At 35.7% G+C, this 22,517-nt stretch overlaps 1 protein-coding gene across 1 annotated transcript; it reads right to left on the bottom strand.

Annotated features, from left to right (window-relative positions):
- Nucleotides 1-1,091: 1,091 nt before the first annotated feature.
- On the bottom strand, nucleotides 1,092-18,062 carry LOC145628998 (mitochondrial inner membrane protease ATP23-like). The gene is made up of 2 exons (XM_081681459.1): nucleotides 17,863-18,062; nucleotides 1,092-1,922 (listed from the first exon to the last, which is right to left on the bottom strand). The coding sequence occupies exons 1-2, from the start codon at nucleotides 17,935-17,937 to the stop codon at nucleotides 1,314-1,316; spliced, it is 684 nt and encodes a 227-aa protein (XP_081537585.1). The 5' UTR covers nucleotides 17,938-18,062; the 3' UTR covers nucleotides 1,092-1,313.
- Between the last annotated feature and the right edge of the window lie 4,455 nt (nucleotides 18,063-22,517).

The following is a 22,517-nucleotide window of genomic DNA, read 5'->3' as shown; positions in this document are numbered from 1 at the left end:
ATTAAAAAATTGTACTAAAAGAAAGATAGTGAGGTTAATAATTTATTAAAAAGTAATGAATGCAAGGGGAAAGATATAATAAAAAAAAGTAGTAGTAGGTTTGGATGGGGACCATGAGATGAGAGAAATATACGGAGTAGTATTTTAATGTAACTTTTTGCCAAAAAAAGAAGTGTAACACTTAAAAAACATGGATGTAGTATATAAAACAAAAAAAAGAGGTAAAATACATTGTCCGTAGATAAGTACACAAATTCCTGCTTTTTCCCCAAGTAGTCCAGTACAAAGCCATGAAGCATTTCAGGCAGTACTGACAATAATCATTAAACTCTCACTTCTTTTAACCACAAGAGAATCAAGCACCTGAACACTAAATTTGTTGAGCAAGGGACGTGGAACTGCTACGTGTAATGTCACACCACTTATTGTAAAACCAACTTAAATAACACAGATTACAGAATAGTGACAACCAGGTTTTCCCATTACAGGAGCTGCAGCTAGTACATTTCCTGATAGCCATCTGACCTGAGCACGGGTTGCAAGAATCATATCCGTCGTTACCAACTTGCTACCCTAGTCACATAATCACAAATAGCAGATTCTGTGGGTCTAAGGGGTTTTTTTTTTTATCAGCAACTCAACTCGGGTTGTAGACCATTCATTGAGTCACTTCAGAAATTCAGTATAGCTAACAAATAACAGATCTTTGTAAGGTTAATTCTCAATAAGAAAAGAGGACAAAACACTTCACAAGAAGTATTGATACATATCACATCTTAGTTGATACATAGCATAGCTAACAATCCTAACATCTTACAACTATATCTGATTCCAAGACTTAGGTACCGAAGCAACATAAGAGCAATCTAAATCCCTCTATTTTAGATTATGCATGCATTGGGTAACTTCACCTGAATTTCTGAGGAAAGACTAATCATGACTGACTCCTTGTTTCATCCTTCACAGCTGCCAAAATCTTTGTTCTGAAAGTGGTGAGACCACAAGTGGCACCAGCTGCAGATTCTGTCTCATTGAAATTTGAAGGGAGGAGAGAAGCAATTAAGCAAAGGGATGAATGACTGAAATCATGCTAAAAAAAAATTCAGATTTATTTGTTTAATTCATGCCCGTACAAATTCCAGTATAATTGTTTCGAATTGAACTGCCTATCAAATAGATCCACTATGAAGTGGTGCAACAATTAAAATTGTTTCAGAGAAAAAAGTAAACAAATGTTATAAAGTTTGGAAAAAAAATTGTGTAACCAGCTTCAAACATTACACATTAGCCACTTATAAGAAAACTAGTGTATCTCAAGGAGCTCTATCGAAGGGTCGTGTATCATTGTAACAAGTCTCCCATACAGCTTCCATTGCATCCTTGGCAGCTGTTTCAGAGCAGTGAGGATTGGCCATCACTGATTTCATTACTCTTCTCTTCACACAATCTTGTTCATGACCTCGGAGCTTCATATAGCCACGCAATAGCTCTCGTTTGAAGTGGCAATCACCACTCAAATGGCCAGCGCGAATCTCACTACAAGCATGATGAGCACAATTAGCCCAATTTAAGTTTTTTGCTGTACAATCATCATAAGCATGAATGAGCTCATGAATCAGAACTTGGTTGACCTCATCTTGCATGTTCATATAATTACTACATACCATTATCCCTCCACCACGAACATAACCACCACTAATTTTCCGCTTACAATCAACAGCTTTTATGAAGCCATCTCCAATGCTACACCCTGATTTTTCCAAATTCTCCATCAGAAATTTCACCATGGGAGTTCGCAAACTTCTCTGGATCATATTTTGACACTCTTGCACAGATACACCATCACCATACACCGTTGATGGAAAGCTTTCTGTCCCCCCTTTGGCATCAGCCGCATCACCTTCCATTAAGGCTTCCACCCACTGCGATTTTAAAACTTAAATAAATAAATCATGAAATCTCTATATTTTCCCAGACAAATTGTGCTAGTACCCATCAATAAGCCTGTACTTTTGGCACTACACTACTGCTGACTTGTCATGTAAGAAGCAAGTGAATTTGAAAAGTTATTAGCAATTGCCAGCAAAACATCCAAGAAGCAAACAAATAAGTAATAACCCATCAAGTCCTATAAAAATCTGGGGATGACAAAAATAATTAAATAAACAATCCCTAATTTAAGAATTTGGCCTTCAATTCAAGATTGTAAACATAGTTACATATAGAGAGAAACATATTTTGAAGTATAGCAAGAGACAAGGAAAAGTATTGTTTACAGGTTACAGGCATTCCAGCTATATACATACAGTAGTCCAGAGACATCAAATCAATTAAATGAATTAGCACATCATCAGACCAATTATTATTTTTTCTTTTAACATGAAAGACAGAAATCTAGCTTTGGTATGACCTAGATTTTTCCCCTCCATAGCAAAGGACCAAAGACAAAATCATATCTTATGACCAAGACATTATAGTATCGATCACCAAGCAAATGTAAAGTAAGAACTAAATGTGTTTCAATTTAGATGAAATCAAAGCAATCAGACTCAGCAGCTAAATCCAACATCTAACTTCCTAGAGTCCCAGCTTAGTTGAAGCCAAAGAGTTAAACCCTGGCCTCGTAAAGCTCCAAATCAAACTGAAACTGTCATTGCACCATACGTCCACACCTAAGGCAACAAATTCACCTTGCCAAATTTAATTAACAAAGCTAAAGTCATTTATCCCACCCCAGAAATAATTAGCATCAGTAGCTTTAAAAGACTTGCCTCGCCCAAACCCCATCAACCAAGGGAATCAACACTTCATTATCAGGCCCATCCCTGAGCCAGGGCAGGAGGAATAAGAACGCAAGCAAAAGCATAATCATGGCTCACACTTAACATATTCATTCTCATGAACAAATTCAATACATTATCATCATACCCAGTTTCAGAAAAACAAATAATTACATCATTCTAAGGCTTAACATTTCTCAGAGGCATAATCAACCTGACCCAACTTAGTAAATGCTGAAAACAAAGTGGTCAAAGAGTAAGTATGAGGAATACCCAATTCAGCAAAGACAATTTTAACTGAACTCAAATCCTAAATTTTGGCATAATAAAGCGAAAATCTGGAGTTGGGTATGTTGGCAGAGGCAGTGAGAAAAATTCCTAATTCATAATTCAGTCTTAACATTTAAGAGTTTTGCAGCATCATAGCAACCAAATTTGAATCAATTATCAAATTTAATTCTCTTTGTGCAGTGATTAAATTATACTTGTAACTAAAACATGGTTTAACATTCGATCCACCTTAGAAGAACCCTAGATTGAATTAAATTAAGGGTTAATACTAGATTGTGAAACTGATGTTCATTGATTAAGAGAAAACATCTTACCTAAGCTTCAATGGAGGAGAGAAAGCTCACAATTCGCTTCAGAGTAGTCGCTTCAATGGAGGAAAGAGAACCGGGAGGCGGGAGGAGCCGAGAAGGTGAAAAACACAATGTGTGTTGTTTATTTACAAAAATTGTATTCTGTAGTTCGTAGTAATTTTTGGAAATCACCTTTTTTTTTTTTCTTTTTTTTTTTTTTTTTGAGGTAAGGGAATCACATTTGAAGTAATACTAGCCTTCTGGCCCGTGCAATTCACGGGTTATTTCTATAAAATTGTATTGAGAGATAAGTGAGGAATTATCAGTAAGTCATTATAGGGTATAATATGTAATTGGAAACATGATTAAAGAAATTAAAATTTTAGAGCTTTAATCGAAAAAAAGGCTTAAATAAAAGGTGGAAGTGCTAAAATTAAAGAGAGAATAGGAAAAGGTTGAATTAAAGGGGAGAGAAGAAGATGAAGAGATGGAGTGTGTATGAAAAATAAAGTATAAGTTTAATGAAAGAATTAAAAAAAATGGTGTAATAAAAAATTAATAGTGTAAGATGACATGTGGCACTATGGTTGGGGAAATGTAATAGAATGGATGGGGACATGTATCTTTCTTAGTTTCTTGGTTATAGTTTTTAAATACTAAGTATAGATATAGATTAGTGTGGTGCGAACAATGCCTTGCTTTAGTTTTTTTTTTTTTTTTACAACGGATACAAACAACTTACACATTAATAATAAAGCTAATTAAGTTAACCGCCGCTTCTCCCGCAATTTGATGAGCTCGATGAACGCGCGAGCGATCTGCCTTATGAATGCTATAATACCGAAAGGAAGAACCCAGAAGCTGAATCTTGCGAATAATCCAGAGATAATCCACATCACCCTGACCATCCCCCCGAAGAAGAGTAACCGGATTATAAGAATCCGTAAACACTATGAGAGATTGAAACCGACGATCCGAAGCCCATTGAAGGCCATGCAAGCACGCCAAGGCTTCAACATGTAAAGCAGAAGTACACACCCCGAAGTTACTTCCTCCAATTATTCGATCATCCAGCGGATCGTTATTATCCAAACACCAACCCATCCCAGCACGACGAGACTCTTGGAACCAAACTTGTAGTGACAGTAACGTACCGTCCTGGTTAGACTACCCTAGCTGAGCAAAGTAAAACCCAGGCGGCGGAGATGTATCCACGTCACCTCCAACCATATTAAGGGAATTAGCCTCAACAGCCGAGACAACAAAGAGTGAGTGAGTGTCCATGACCTCAGCTGTGAATCAAAGGGCCTGGAAACAGAAGAACTCCTAAAGATTCTAGCATTTCGACATAACCACAAACACTAAAGCGTGCCAACAAAGGTGCCTAAGCGAGCACCAGAAGGGCCATCCTGACTAATAAAAAGTCGGATATAGTCTTGGATCCAATCTGAAAGAGAAAGAGAAAGGTGTCCATTGAATTCTGAGCGAATACCTAGGCATCCACCCCTCCAAACTGAGCGTGCATTGAAGCACATTCTAAACAGATGCTGTAAATCCTCGAGCTGTGAATGACAAAGGTCGCATGTCACATCTGGAACTGGAACACCTCTTTGAAGAAGTTCCACCTTAACTGCTAGGGCTCGATGGAGCAATTTCCAAAGAAACAACTTCCATTTTTGTTGTAACTGGAGAGACCAAAGTACCTTCCAGAAAGAATGAGAACAAGAAAGAGCAGACTGTACCGGAAATTGTTGTTGAAGCATTGCATAGCCCGTTTTAACCGAATACCTACCCGAACGGGTACCCGCCCAGTAGCGGAAGTCTTCTTGAGTCAACTCAGGTACCTCCAATGCAAGAATTTCCGCAGCATCCGCAGGCACAAACCAGTCTAGCACTTTAGTAGAATCCCCCCAATGATTGAGGATGGATAAAAAAACTAACGGTCTGAGCTGCAGAAGTGGGCAAATGGATTCCGAGTTTAAACTCTGGAATGCGACCATTGACCCATTTAGCCGAACCAGCAAGAGTAGACCTGCCGTTACCAATTTTCCAGTTGCACCCCTGTTTTAACAGGGCATCCGCCTTCAGTAACCCCCGAAGACCATACGAAAGACGACTAGAAGAGGTAGGGCCAGCATGAGGGTTGTTGGAGAGAAAGGTCGTTCGGGCACTAAAAGCTTTGGAAACAAGGAGCTGAGGATTAGAAACGAGTCTCCATACCTGTTTCATGAGCAACGCCTTATTTAAGGAAGACAAGCACCGAATGCCCAATCCACCCATGCCACGAGGCATATGCATGGCTTCCTTATTAACCCAATGCAATCCTTTTGTATCCCAGTGCGCCCAGAAGAAGCGCAGTATTAAGGAATCAATTTTCCCAATCACAGGGACCGGTATCTCATAGCAAGCGAGAATATGGGACGCCATAGCCACCTGAATAGAATTAATGAAAATCAACTTCTGCGATTGAGAGAGTCAGACAACATTTAGGCAATTAATTCTTGCAGTAATTTTGTCGATTATGTATTGGAAGTGGTCCTTCTTTTTCCCAACGAAATCGATTGGTGCCCCCAGGTGATGATCAAACACCTGGACATGCTTCATTTGGAATATAGATTTGAACTATACGTGAGAAGAGGGCCTAATATTCGGGCTAAACTTTATCAAGGATTTTCACAGGTTAAGCTCTTCTCCTGAAATCTTAGTAAACCACTGAATGATCTGCATGATATTAGAATGAGAAGCAGATGTTGCACGAAAGAAGATAAGAGCGTCATCCGCAAAGAATAAATGCGAGATGGAAGGGCACGCTCTTGACAGTTTGATTCCTTGAAAGAGCTTTAAATCCTGACCCAGATGCAACATTCTAGAGAAAATATCCATGCAAAACAGGAAAAGATACGGAGAGATAGGATCTCCCCGACGCAGTCCACACTGTGGTTTAAAGGTGTCCGAGGTAGTACCATTAATCAGGGATTTGTACGTAACCGTGGCGAGGCATTGTTGAATCATTTGTAGCCAACGAGCCGGGAACCCATAGGCTTATAAAACCTGCTAAAGAAAACTCCAGTGAACTCTGTCATAGGCTTTACTCATATCAATTTTGATCGAAGCCAGCCAATTAGTGCCTGTTTTGGAACCATTGATTTTCTCCATTAATTCATGACTCAGTAAAATATTATCCGTCATTACGCGGCCTTGCACAAAGGCATGCTGAGAGTCTGAAATTAGCAGGGGAAGATACTGGCGCAGTCTAGCCACCAAGCATTTCGACGCACATTTGTAAATTGTGTTACACAGGCTGATTGGACGTAAATGCCCCATCTCTGTTGGGTTGCCAATCTTTGGAATCATAACAAGGAGTGACTGATTCCATTCTTTCAAAAGGAACCCTGTTTGAAAGAAACTTTGAATGCCTGCAATCACTGAATTTCCCACTACATCCCAATGAGTCTTGAAAAATTCTACTGTAATTCCGTCTGGAGACTTACAGTTGCCTAAAGAAAACATAGCAATTCGAATCTCATAGGCAGGAAGGGGCGTTCCAAATTGGAAATTTGTGAGGAATTGAACCTAGGCAGATCCAACTCCTGGATCATAAGGCGGCATGTAATCGGTTTTGAAGGTTTTTTTAAGATCTTCCACAACCACATGCTGAATATGTGTTTGCCCATGTTGGGGAACGCCAAGATCATCAAGTAACGAGCTAATTTCATTTTTCTTCTGCCGACATTTGACACATATAAAAATTAAATGTAATAAGATGAAAAACAATTTTTGAAATTAATCTCCTAAAGATTCATAGGTAGATAAATAAACAAAAAGATTGCATAGATTGTGAGGTTTAAGATAATAATCTTGTCAATGCCTTAATGCAATGTCAAAGCTGTTGGAGATTAAGTGGCCTCCAAAGTCTATCTTATCCTAAGCAAGTATTTGTTACTTGATCTATATCACTTAAGGGGATAATATCCATATTTTAGGAAAGTAAATAAGATGATATTTATCCCATTGAGAGTTGGTTACACCCAAAATCTTAAGTGATAAGGACTCCTAATATTATAAATATGATATCCGTTGTAGCCAACGAATGTACAATTTTACGGAGAAATATTCCACAAAATTGAGAGCGCTTTCCATTAGAGTCATCGTCCTAGACTCTGGGTTTTGGAGTGTGACTATCATTGAGGACTCTAATAGCCCTCTGATGCGGTTCGTAAGGCGAGTTTTAGATCTTGTTGTGCTTCCGCTAGAGAGGTAAATATTGTTCCTTACCCTTTTAAATTCTATATTGGTATCAGAGCCCATGACTCGATTACGCCGCTATTATAAATCATGATGTCATGATTCTGTCAACAAGTGTTATTCGCATAATTATATGTTAAATACGCCTAATTAATCTGACATTATATCACCACGTTTGCTATCATGTGTTATCTAATGAAGATGGTTGACTTCTTGATTTCATGTTTTTATGTTACGAGATCATGCACCTTTATTTATCATGCCGGCTTGAATATTTTATTCCTTTTAATGTCTCTGAAATGCTTGTAGAATAATATAAAGTATGTGGTGCAATTTTATAATATGTAATTAGTTTACAATCGTATGTCGTATTTATACTAATCGGCATATTTCATTATACTAATCGTATGTCTTGGACGGATCATTTTTTTCTCTTAGTAATTTGCATGCAAAACTGTACATAGCTAGTCTGAATGTTATGCCGTATGATGATCCCAAAGTTTTACTTATTTTGTTAGTCAAAATCATGATTGCAAGATGAATAAATTGTGTACTACTTTTCCAAATATAAATCGGTGTACTTTAATTCCTTGATGATTAGTTCCATAAATTATATAAATTCATATGGATTTTTCAATTAGTTTGATTAATCTTCTGTATATCAGTTCACACTTCCAAGCAAACTTTTTTTTTTTTTTATGTATTCTTGTTTAGTACAGAGTACATAATTACTTAACTCACCAAAACCTCTAAAAAAATATATATTAATTCTTTAAAAGTGTTTGTTACACGCCCTTGTATCAATCAATTTTGGACTTTTAGGTCGTACGGGGGCTGGTCTTACCTATATATGTATTGGTTACATCAATGTTTTGAAAAGGCGTTACAAGAGATAAGTGGCGATTTAAGTGATCGTCGGGTGGGGTATTTTCATATGTTGGTGAGAGTACTTGTGTATTTTATAATAAAAGATAAGAAAGAAAACTAGAGAATGGGAGGGATGTGTTTCTTTTGTGGATGTGTTTTCTCTGTTTTCATTCTATATACACTGACTATTTGTACTGTAGAAGTTTAAATTAAAAAAAAATGCACAATGGAGTTGGTCTCTTTTACCGTTTGCATCTTGCAATATTATGTATGAATAGTTGTATTCCACTATCTATTTTAATCTCTAAAATTACTAGTTGTAATTGAAAACTCACATTCTAAGTTTCTATGTCACTTGCATGTCTTTGTGACAAGTGGCAAAGTATACTCAAGCATGTTTGACTTTATATTATTAATTATTGCAAATATGTTTAGCATAATTTATAATTAAATCATGCATGCATGTTTTCTTGATCATATCTATGTGAATGATCCATTTAGCTAATCTGTTTGGCACTTTAATAAATATTGGGAAATGAATTGGTTTCATAAGTTTATATACGTATTGTTTCTGTATGAGCAATAATTAAATTGTTATTCATCTTTTCTTTTTATCATAAGTTATGATTACTAGCTTAGCGAAATTTTCGAATTGTGGTATAAATAAAAGATTTTAATAATTTAATTATTTAATGTGCTTAATGTCCATTGTTAAATATTTTGTAGAAATGGGATCCAAAACCTTGATTGGAGATTTGTCCTCTACTGACAAACTTGATGGCACCAATTATGACATCTGGCATAGGAAAATTCAATATTTGCTAAATGAACGCGAGGTTCTAGAAACCTTAACCACTACTGCAACCAAACCCAATGATCCTAAACATGAAAATTACGATGAAGAAATGCAAACTTACCTTGAGTGGTCCAAAAGGGAACGTTCTGCACGCTATACTATGTTGTATTGCATGCATAATGACCTCATTGGTGAGTTTGAGAGTTGTTCCAATGCTCAAGAGATGTGGAACAGACTTAAGATCACATATGGTCAAACATCAGCTACAAGGCTTCGTGCTTTGAACCTGAAATGGATGCAATACTCAGAAGATCCAAAACACACCATGGCAGAACATCTTTGTGTGATGGGAGCCTTGATTCGTGATCTTAAGACTGCAGGGCGTGAAGTTTCTGATGAGGAACAAATCTTGGGTGTGATTCGTTCATTACCTGATGAACCTGAACATTGGAGGAACTTCAAAGCTCTCATGACTCACAGTGACAATATCAAGACCTTTCAAGACATCTCTAGACACCTTGAAATGGAGGATGTACGCTTACTAGCAGCTGGTCCGTCTAAGACTGCTAGTGCCAATGTCGCCCATGTTGTGAAGCGTAAGGCTAAACATCCCAAGCAAAACAATAAGGCTAAGGGTAAGCGTCCTTCCAAAGGACCTAAAAATGGTGAGATTCGTAAGCACCAAAATGGTAAGTCCCAAAAAAAGAATGTAGCTCACATGACGTGCTACAACTGCAGAAAGAAGGGTCATTTGGCTCGGTAGTGTCTTGAACCAAAGAAGGTATTGTCTTTCTCCAACTCTTCTAAGGAAGAAGTCCTTGGTGTTAGTACCTACCAACTTAAACTTCGTGGAGGAAAGACCTTACTATTGCATAATGCTCTTTATGCTCCTAGAGTTCGATGTAATTTGACTTCTGTCATATCATTGCTACTGTAGACACCCATTTGTGTCTCCCCAAAACCAAAGCCAGTGATGAGTACCTTTCACGTCGAATCATAATCGAATGAAGTGAAAGTGTGGAAAGTTTAGTGTTGCGGATACTATTAATATCTTTTAACCTCTCTCTGTTTTTGAAAACCTATTTTAAGAAAACAGCCAATCCAATTTGGTTGGTCCATGATATGGGTCCAATAGTAGTGTAGTTGGATAGGGCTTGAAAAGAGTTTTCCAACGATATATTATGAGCCCAATTCTGATGAATATCGAGGAAGTTATGACCAAATTACTGAACTGGGCCTCGTTTGAGCCTTGTATGCGGCCCAATGATCTAGAGGAGGGCCTAATATAGATTTAACATTCCTAATGCAATTAGGAATGGTTTTAGTTTTCTAGATTCTTCTAGAAGGTTCTTTTCATTCCTAATTCAATTAGCATTGATAAATTGACTTTTGTTGACTTTTTAGAGTTTTAATCAGAATAAAAGAATGTTTTTGAGGAAAATACGATTTTATCCTCCTGTACGACAATTTCTATCTGATTTTAAGAAAACGCGTCAATAATTAAGTTAGCGCCTGACGCTAAGCTTGGCGCCTGGCGCTAATCTCGTTTTACGCGTCAGAACTCTGTATTGATTTTTTATCTTTTTGGCTGATTTTCTCAGCTCTATAAATAGCCTTCTAAAAACTCCGTTTTCATTCACCAACTCTCATCAAGATTTTCTTGATTATTCTCTCTCTCTATTTTCTAAACTAGCCTTTTCTCAATTACAAAATTCCGCATTCGTAAGACTTAGATACACCTAGCCATATTCGAAGTTGCTTTCGCCCTAGACGTGAAAGGTTTTAATTTATGAGGGTTTGGTCCCAAATCTCTCTTTCAATTATTTAATTTAATTGTTTTAATTATTATTTTCCTTGAAGTTATTAACGCGTGTATTTTGTTATTAGAAAGAGGTACGAGGCATCCAAGTAAGTGCTTTAATTGTTTTATTGATATTATGATATAGAAATCATGCTTATATTGTTATTTTGATCCCTAGTATCATGTTAGGATGTTTTATTGCTTCCTGGTATCATGTTTAGGGTAAAGAATATAATGTCAATTAGAGTTGATCATTTGCGGGCTTGGACGGGTAGCGGGCCGGGCCTATGCTTATTTTTTTGTCCAACGGGCTTTATGTAGCAAACCCGAACCCTTTTATGCGGGCTTGATACTTTGTCCATGTCCGCTTGTTAAACGGGCCGGGCTTGCTCGCGGGCTAACGGGCCTTAATTTTTGTTTTATTTTTTATAACACTAACTAATCTTTTTATTATTTACTTGTGCTAAAATTATTTTGGTATAATTGTCTTATAATTTTTTGTTCACAAATGATAATAAAAATTTAAAAAAAGGTTGAAATTATGACATATGCTATAAATATATGTAAGATAAAACTTATTTAATAAGTGTTAATGATAAAATATAAAATTAAAATGAATAATTGTAACTAATAAAAGCTTATAGTTCAATATAGTCTCTTTGTATTTATTTTCAAAAATACACAAAGTATGTCATAACTAACTAACTAAATAAAATTATTAAAATAAGAATGTTATTGTTATTATTATATATTAATAAACGGGTCGGGCGGGCTAGCCCGCGATACATATTTCTTGTCCATACCCGCCCATTTATATTAACGGGCCGGGCCTAGCCCGCCCAAATATCCAATTTTTTTCAAAAAGGTTGTCCAAGCCCGCCCTTTTTGCGGGCCGGGTTGGGCGGGCTTAGCGGGCCATCCCGCCCATGAACAGCTCTAATGTCAATTATATGCTTCCTATTTTCTTTCTAATATTCATGTTAGTATCATGTTAGCGCTAAATATTTGATTTTTATTGTTTAGTGACATGCTAGGGTTTGTTATTAATCTTTTTAGTATCATGCCTAGGATCTTGCTATTATTATGCTTTAGCGTTGATATGGGCCCTGTTTGGTAGTTAGCTTATTGGGGGTATATTAGCTTATTTGACTAACTTTAGCTGATTGACTAGTCAAACAAGCTAATACAAGTGTTTGGTAGAAAGCTTATTGAAAGAGCTTATTCCACTAAATAAGCTCTTTTTGAAAAAGCTCATTTTAGGAGCTTTTTCAATTAGCTTATTCATTAATTATTGTGAAATGACACTTATAACCTCATTTAATTTAAAATTCTATCTAAACTACCTACCCCACAATTAGCTTATTGGTCATTTCACATACTCAATCACCTTCAAGCTATCAACTATTTACCAAACACTTTTATATAATCAGTTAATACAATAAGTTAGTCAAATCAGTTAATAAAATCAGCTAGTCAAAATCAGCTAACTCAATCAGCTTCAGCTTTCAACTTTCTCCCAAACAGGGCCATGGTTATTTTAATTATTATTATTATGATTATTATTATCATGTTGCTTGATTTATTGTTATTGCTTGATCACGCCTTTATGCATGTTTAAAGGGAATTTGTACTTGTAATCACGCTTAATAAGATAATTAATAATCTTGTTTAGGGTTAATTTGATTATAATTCAAGTGATCACCAATAATAGTTTATTTGTGCATTAATATTCAACCAACATAGATAAACAGGTTTAGGGTTAATCCTATTGATTACATGTTAGTCAGAAAGCGCACATGAATACTATCAGAATAAATTAGAGGCCTATTATTAGGGCAGGTTCAATCTCTTTTAGGTTGGATTTGTACCTTCATCCCCGAACTACCAGTCATGGTTCAAGACCTATTGGAGTTGACGATCTCTTGGATCGTTAAGGGGTGTAACCTTCACCCCGTGAACGGTTTACAAGTTCCTAAAAAACTTGTTGGCGACTTTTTTGTTCTATCTTTTTTCCCTTTGGACGCCACCGTACTTTAGTGTATGATCACAGTGGGGTTCAAGCTAGGGATTAACACTTGAAATATTCCTTACATCTACGTTTAGGATTTTTTCCAATTTGATAGTTTAGATATTCATTATCATGACAATTTGTATGGACATGGTAGTTTGGTTGATGGTTTATTTAGACTAGATACTCATTAAAATGGCATGCTAGACTTGGTCATATTGGCCAAGAAAGAATGACAAGATTAGCTAAAGAAGGTTTGCTTGAAAATATTACTAGGGTTAAGTTACCTAAATGTGAACCAGGTTTAGCCGGTAAATCATGCAAGAAGCCTTTTGGTAAGGCTCATAGGGCATCTCGTCCCTTAGAATTAATTAATTATGATATTTGCGGACCTATGAATGTTAAAGCACGTAATGGTGCTACATATTTTCTCACATTAATTGATGATTATTCACGTTTTGGTTATGTATATTTGTTATCTCATCGTTATGAAGCACTTGATTGTTTCAAACGCTTTGTAGCGGAAGTTGAGAACCAAAGGGAGATCAGTGTCAAAAATCTTTGAACTGATCGAGGTCGTGAATATTTATCTGATATGTTCAAAGATTTTTGTGAGAAAAAGGGTATAATTAGACAGCTTACGATTCCCGATACTCCACAACAAAATGGTGTTGCGGAACGGAGGAACCGTACCTTACTAGACAAGGTAAGATCAATGATGGCCCATGCTAACCTCCCTATTAGATTTTGGGGGGATGCACTTTTAACGGCCACCTATATTCTTAATCGCGTGCCTAGTAAAAGTGTACCCACCACTCCATATGAGTTATGGACTAAGAGAAAGCCTGTCTTGGACCATTTACGCCCTTGGGTTCAGCTAGATATGTTCACAACCCTACACACAAGTATGGGAAACTTGGTCCGAGAGCAACCAAAATGGTGTTCATTAGATACCCATCCCAATCAAAAGGGTATGTTATGTATGGTGAACATCCTAATGGAGGCATGACTGAAATGGAGTCTCGCAATGTTGAGTTTCTAGAGGATGAGTTCCCTAGTGTAGGTGAGATAAAGAAGGACCTAAACTTGTATGAGTTACAAGAAGAGCCTTCACTACCTGTTGGTGTGGGAGGGGAATTTGAAACTCCTAATGAAGTCACCAACAATAGTGAGGTGTTACCCGCTAGTGATCATGATCCTACAATCTTAGGTGATAGTGGGAGAGAGTCAACTAGTTTGAGCGACAATGGTGGTCCTACTTTAAGGAGGAATGAGCATGAAAATATACCATGTCGGTACTTTCAAATTGAAGGTGAAGTGTACCTTTGCACTCCTTTAGCTATAGATGAACCTTCTTCTTATGGAGAAGCAATAAACTCACCTAATAGTTCGGAATGGATGGATGCAATAAGGGATGAGATGGAATCAATGGCAAGGAATGAGGTTCGGGAATTGGTCCATCCCCCAGCCAATCGTAAGTCTATTGGAAATAAGTGGGTCTTTAAAATTAAGCGAAGGGCAGATGGATCAATTGAAAAGTTTAAGGCCCGTTTAGTAGCAAAAGGCTATACCCAAATTGAGGGCATAGACTATGAAGATACCTTTTCTCCTGTGGTGAGATTAGCTTATATTCGCTTACTTCTAGCCTTGGTTGCCCATTTGGATTTGGAATTATTTCAAATGGATGTTAAGACCGCGTTCCTCAATGGAAAGTTAGAAGAAGAAATTTATATGGATCAATCCATTGGGTTTGTCTCAAAAGGAAATGAGGATAAGGTGTGTCACCTCAAATGGTCCATATATGGTCTTAAGCAATCATCAAGGAAATGGTACTTCAGATTCCATGAAGCTATAACTACAATTGGCTTAAGTGTTGTGGATGAAGATCATTGTGTGTATGTCAAGAAAACAAACAAAGGAATTTTAATTTGTTTCTTACTTTGTATGTAGATGACATACTTATGGCTGGAAATGACATGGAGATGATCAATGCCACTAAGTCATGGCTATCCTCCACTTTTGAGATGAAGGATATGGGTGAAGCCAAGTTTGTCCTTGGTGTTGAAATCAATCAGAGATCGTTCAAAAAGGCTAATTGGTCTCAGCCAAAAAGCCTACATCAAGACATTGTTAGAACGATTCCGAATGCAAAATTCTAAACCCATTGATACTTCAGTCGAAAAGGGTTTAACCTTAAGCCTTGATCAATGTCCCAAAACAGAAAATGAGAAAGCAAAAATGAGTACAGTTCCTTATGCAAGTGCAGTAGGGAGCTTAATGTATGTTATGTCATGTACACGGCCTGACATATGCTTCGTGGTTAGCTTGGTAAGTCATTACCAAAGTAATTTGGGGCCTACTCATTGGCAAGCAGTGAAAAGAATCTTGCGTTACCTTCGTGGTACAATTAATCTAATCCTATGCTATCAAGGTGGAGATTTGAAGTTAAAGGGCTACACAGATGCAGATTGGGGTGGTGATATGTAGATGAGTCTAAGTCCACCTCTAGTTTCAGTTTCTTGGTGTAGTAAGAAACAAGATTGCATTGCACTATCTACCATGGAGGCAGAGTATGTAGCAAGTTGCCTTGCAGTACAAGAAGCAATGTGGTTGAGAGCCTTTCTGCAAGATCTTAACATATCCTCCAAAGTAAATGATCTGGTATTGATGTATTGTGATAACATTGCTGCAATCCAATATGCTCGGGAACCTAAGTTCCATCGAAAGACCAAGCATATTAAGAGGCGTTACAATTTTGTTTGTAATGCTATCAAAGAAAAGGAGATAGTCCTTAAACATATTCCCACTAATAAGATGGTTGCTGATCATATGACTAAACCTATCCCTAGAGATGCATTTCAAACTCATATGAAGAATTTGGGTTTACGTAGAGTTTGATTTAATGGGATATTTTTTTATTTAATGTAATGGACATATGATCTTGAGCATTTATTAATAAAGAATATGTTTTTTTTTCCTTATAAATGTTGTATTATTAAGCATATTGTTTTTTAATGTCACTAGGCTTTGATCAGCCTTCTCACACCGGTAATCTCCCTATTACCTAGGTGGTAAGTAGGATGAGACTGAAATCATGTTTGAGCTAAGTACGAACAATCTTCGTTGTTTGTGAATATACAATTGGGTGTATAAAAGAATGATTTCATAAGGTCGCCTTATTTAGTCTTCTAAGATGAGACTTAATCTAATAAGTCGTGTATGAATTGTTCCCAAATTTCATTCTAAAGCCTAATTAGCCGTTTAAGAGCAATTATTTATGTGTTGAACCTAGGTGTAAGTTTTTGAGTAGAAACTTACTATATTCGTATGGCATAAAAGTGACATCTCCTAGTAAGTGGGAGTTATGCCATAACATACAAATCATACTGTATGTGCTTATATATCGACCTATAAGGAAATGACATCAATTATCCCTTCCTTGTCATTGTGTGAGTCCTATGGACAACTTAATTAGTCCAATTTTTATGCTCTTTGTACTTAAAGCCATGTTATGAAGTCAAGCTTGGTGATGCTACTATAGCGTGTTTTCTACTATCGATTATAATTATTTCCAAATTATCCATCGATTATAATTATTTCCGAATTATCCATCGATTATAATTATTTCCAACTTATCCATCGATTGTAATTATTTCCAAACTATCCATCGATTATAATTATTTCCAAACTATCCATCGATTATAATTATTTCCAAACTATCCATCAATTATAATTATTTCCATTCCAACTTATCCATCAATTATAGTTATTTCCAAACTATCCATCAATTATAATTATTTCCAAACTATCCATCAATTATATTTATTTCCAAACTATCCATCAATTATATTTATTTCCAAACTATCCATCAATTATAACTATTTCCAAACTATCCATCAATTATATTTATTTCCAAACTATCCATCAATTATATTTATTTCCAAACTATCCATCAATTATATTTATTTCCAAACTATCCATCAATTATAACTATTTCCCAACTATCTACCAATTATAAGTTTATACTTTATACTCCGTAACTATTTCCAGATTATCCATCAATTATAACTATTTCCAAACTAATATGGTCTTTAATAAAACCGGGAATGCCTCATGACCTTGTAATCCGCTAAGTCACCTCTAACGCGTACTGGTAAACAGATTGTTCCTCCCCTGAATACGAAAATCTAAATCCAAGGACCAGAGACATCCTTTGTACTCAGGATACAACAATTTAAAACAAATTGAGGAAAATTGTACACTCAAACCACCACTAATTCACTCTGACAAGATCTTGCAATTCTAAAAACAACACATAATTTGATTCAAAGGATTAATTGACAGTTGATTCATTTATTCTACCCCATGGTATCAGCGATGATTTAATCAATTTTTAAAAACAAAATAATTGATGAATTTTGTACTTAATTGTAACAATTGAATCAACTCAAAATAAAATAAAAAGATCACTTTAATCAAATGCCTACTAAAATCACCTACTCGTATCACTTAAATTCAAGCAATCCGGAAACACTAACAATTAATCGCAAACAAAAATTAATGAAAAACACAAATAAACCAAATTAAACGAAACAATAGAGTGAATTACCACCAAAAATCAAACCAAACAAAGCAGCAAAAACCCTAGAATTACACAAACCACAAAAATTAAAAAATTAAGCATAAAAATCACAAAAATTAAAAATTAAGCATAAAAATCACAAAAATTAAAAATTAAACATAAAAATCAGAAAAAATAAACCCTAAATCCTTGAAAAAATTACCTGACCCTTGACTTTGAGATTAATGTGAGCACCTTGGTCACCGGGCTTCTTGTCTTCTTCCTGAGTTCCAGACATTTTTCTCTCTCTTCTTCGAGCTTCGCTTCGCTTCGTTATCACGCTAACAGTCTCCCTCCCTCCTTGAATGCACCACTTTTCTCCCCCTTTTTTATTTTTTTCAATTTTGAGTCTCTATTTAATAATTGGAGTTTTGGTCTTCTCATATTTATTTATAAATAAATTAAATATGGAGTCAGCGGCGACTGCAAGTTTGGAAGCCCAATACAAACGTAGCCCAATCCAAACGTAGCCATATACTGTCTGAAAGAGCATGTCTAGGAAAGCAATCAAGATTAAATGGATCAGTATGTGTGTTTAAGGAAAAATTGTTTATCATCACATTAATGCCCGGACAATCATGACATATTGTGTTGTTATGATGACATTTTGAACAGTGATTAATTTTGGTAAGAGATATGTGTATGCCAAAATTTAGTGTTGTTATAATGATCTGTTCTTTGATTTGGTAATATGTTAGTTAGACGATGGCTTAACATATTATTGGTTTTCGCTTTAATCTTGGTCGCACGCTCCACTACTCGTATGAAATGGATCCTCAAGTTTGTTTGTGGATAGCTTATAAGCTAAGTGGGAGGTATAATATAGCCTTTGTGGCCAAGTGGGAGATGTTGGAGATTAAGTGGCCTCCAAAGTCTATCTTATCCTAAGCCAGTATTTGTTACTTGATCTATATCACTTAAGGGGATTATATCCATATTTTAGGAAAGTAAATAAGATGATATTTACCCCATTGAGAGTTGTTTACACCCAAAATCTTAAGTGATAAGGACTTCTAATATTATAAATATGATTCCGTTGTAGCCAACGAACGTACAATTTTACAAAGAAATATTCCATAAAATTGATGAGAGCGTTTTCCATTAGAGTTATCGTCCTAGACTCTGGGTTTTGGAGTGTGACTATCATTGAGGACTCTAGTAGCCCTCCGGTGCGGTTCGTAAGGCGAGTTCTAGATCTTGTTGTGTTTCGGCTAGAGAGGTAAGTATTGTTCCTTACCCTTTTAAAACCTATAAAAGCAAATTTGCCTCTTACCCAAAATTGCTCATGAACCCTATGACAAATTGTGTTTTTCACCTTTTTTGCGCATGGATTAAAACATTTATGGATTCTTAGATACAGACAAGATAAAATATATAATAGAATGCTCAATTGAGTTTCAAATACTCCCATTGAAGAATTTCGTAAGGTTGTCCACAATTAGGGTCTGTTCTAATAGACTGAAATCAGCTGAACTGAAATGAATAATTTATAAGAGAAGGAAATTAGAAGTTGAACTAAACTGAACGTATGAGAACAGACCCTTACTTTGTAATTATTGTGGATATATTATTTATGGTTGGAGATATACCTAACTAAATTTAATAAAGATAACTTTCATCTACAACTCTCATCCTCAAACTTAAGGTTTAGCTTAACACTAGTTTTGTACCCCGTGCTATGCCCATGTTGTTATATATCATTCATAGACTAATAATAATGTTGGTGGGAACTGGGAATGTTCGATTTAATACATTAAAAAAAAAGTAAAAAATAAATTAAATAAAATAAATGTTCAAAGCCCATTGGGTTGACCCAAACCCAAAACTTAAGGTAAGAGTTGAACATTTCTTGACTCGTAACTTGAAGTGACCCAATTCGAAATGACTCATGATCCGAACCTAATTGACAGGGCTACATAGTAATAAAATTCTATTAGATTGTGAAGTATATTATTTTAACCGATTAATATATACTATAAATGGATGTTTTAAGCTTTGAACTACTTCCTTCACTCCAAAAAATATTTTGATATAAAAAATAAATTTATATGATAATTTTTGAGAATCTAATAATTTTTTTTTGAATAAAATTATAATTTAATTAGTACATCTGGTATTTTATCAAAAATAAAACTCTAAACTGACAATTTTATTTTAAAATTATATCCAAATAGAATTCTAAACTAATTTTTTTTATAAATCTATTTAAATCTATCTAATGTAACGCGACACTTGAAAAAAGTTAGAATGTCAAGTGTCCCTTACTAACAAGAGAGTAAAAAAAGTGAAGGAGAAATAATGTACGTAGTAACAAAATTTTAATTTGTCTACCAAATTTACAAACTTGGTACTTGCCACTTTTGCTTTGTTCATTTCACCTTGTTTCATATAACATCCTCCACATTAGTTAGTTTTTATTTATTTTTTTTTTTTTTTTAATCATATCATCTTATCCCCGTACATTTATTGCCAAGTATAGATTTTAATGTAGGAAAAAGAGAGGAAGCCCCTTATATCCTACCTTCGAGTGGTCTCTTCAAAATTATCCCGAATAATCAAACCTTAAGAATTCAAAGTAACAGCTTGTACAAAAGATTTCACATCAAGGAGCACTTTCTCAATCAAAACCTTCTCTTCAGTCTTCACCAAAATTAACACCAACCTTTTTCCTGATTATAAACAGCCTTAACAACAAAAGAAAGGACAATGTTGTAGCTTTCTCACAGGATTCAGAGATTCTTTGCCTATGTATTACGAGTATATTCTGAAATCTGAAGAAAGCTGAGTTATACTATAAACCTGAAGTAGCTTAGAAATATACCATTAGGTGGTTAGAGGGAAGTGTATTCCTCTTTAGGAGACTTTCAGTCAAGTAATATATTTTGATCTCTCTGACAGCTCAATTGATAGGGGATGATTGTAGGAGATCATTTTGGATTTGATTGATTTAGTTTTCTGGACAAATCGAGATATATACTTGTGTTGTGATGATACATCACCGTGTGTGATGATGAAAAGAGATGGAGCGACGTCAACTTCTATAAGAAATTCAAGCTACTCACACAGGCTAGTAGAGTTTCTGCATGTCACTGGGGCTTATTTCTAATCTGATATTAATTCTTGTACCTGAGTTTAAGAACACTGCAGCAAGAATTATGATCGACTACCAATTTAACATGAATGAAGTGTAACAGTTATGGCATGCATTGTCAAATACGCTAGCAGATAATACAACAAGGGCACTTGCAAATTGCAATGGACAGAGGAGTGAGCATGGTTTCAATTAAGAGCAATAGTCACTACAAAAGTAACACTATGATTAGTGAAAACTGTAATGACCATATTACATACTTCTTATTTGGTTACACTAGGCAGTACTTTAGATTCATTTGTAGTCCTGCCCGCAATATATTAAAAAACCTATTCATGGCTAGCTTCCAAAACCCATAAGGGCCATAACAGATCAAAATCGGTCCACTATACATGCCACCAATAAACAATGTTCACATGTTTGAAATAATTGCAAACAAAGAGAATAACTTCAGCAAAATAAAGCAGAAAAACAAAACAGTGCAGGAGCAGAGCATATTTTTATGTTGATCGTCTCAACAACTCAACATTTTTCCTTGATCAAGTACGTAGGGGGACACATCTGGCTGTAACCTAAACCGGAAAGAGCTATAGAATGCCTATTGAGTTCAAACATTCAATAGTTAAAACCTACAATCATAAGGGTCATTGCCTTATTGGCATAGGATAACATGAAAAGTTCTCAAGTCCTCTGAGAGAAGTGTAGTGTAGTAGTGTACTTTCCTGAGGGCTGAGGCAAACTTACTTCAGATCAGTGCCAGAAAAGTACTAGCGGATAACTTGAACTTCTGGACTTTCATGGAATTCAGCCATTCAAGGGCTGGAATACAACCTCAGTACTTTAACAGACAGTCCTACTTACACCCCTAGAAGATGCAGAGGAATAAGCTATAAAAACATTTTGTGACAGCAGTGGTTACAAGTTGCAATGTTGGAAATTAGATGCCTGCTATAAAAAGAACTAGTACATGATATAGATTATAAACCATCTAGTTATAAGCTAGAAGTGTATCATCATCAATTACAAAATCGAGTTTTTATTATTCATTAAACTTTTAAAAAAAGATACACACATCCTTTACATAAGTTCTGCCATTAAAATAATCACATAAACAGATTCAAAAGCAAACTACAACACCCACACATCTCTTGTCCTCTATGTCATATCAAAAAATAAGATATTTGGATGCCATATGAGCACAGAACATCTGGATGTGACGATATCCTATGTTAAATGAATAATTTCGATATAATCAGTTCCCCATTACCTCATCCAGAAACCAGCTTTGATACGATCATGATAACATTCAAAATTATCAAGGGCAACCTGAAGTATTGAGCTACATAGATAAGACCTACAGCTTGTTGTTTAAGAGACTTTTTTCTGCCTGTTGTAGCTTCAAAACTCAGCCCCCTCGGAGTGAGAAATCTATCCTCATTTAGTATTGCCAAAGCATTTGCAAAAAGCAGGAACCCTTCGATCAACGTCCAAAAACCCATTCACTGCAAACCAAAAAACATCATCTAAATTTGTCAAAGATCTCTTACCTAAACCTTCCCAACAAACACATTAGAGTATTACTCAACAAACACTTTAGCGTATTACTCAACAAAAAGAGTATCCCACACTCAATGTTAATGAAATTCGAAAACAATTGCTGAACATAAAACAGAATCTAAAAGCATTGGTCTATACAAACAAACAGTTTTATATACTTACACATTCAA

The sequence above is a fragment of the Chenopodium album genome, chromosome 4 (genome assembly GCF_948465745.1).
Source record: "Chenopodium album chromosome 4, dcCheAlbu1.1, whole genome shotgun sequence".
Lineage (NCBI taxonomy): Eukaryota > Viridiplantae > Streptophyta > Magnoliopsida > Caryophyllales > Amaranthaceae > Chenopodium > Chenopodium album.
The sequence above is the reverse complement of the archived record's forward strand: the minus strand, read 5'-3'. Positions and strand labels throughout refer to the sequence as shown.

Coding starts and splice junctions, on each gene's coding strand:
- LOC145628998 (XM_081681459.1), bottom strand. CDS start 17,937: ATGTCTGGAACTCAGGAAGAAGACAAGAAGCCCGGTGACCAAGGTGCT. Junction 1,923..17,862: donor ATCTCAAAGTCAAGGGTCAG/GTAATTTTTTCA, acceptor TTAAAATCGCAG/TGGGTGGAAGCCTTAATGGA.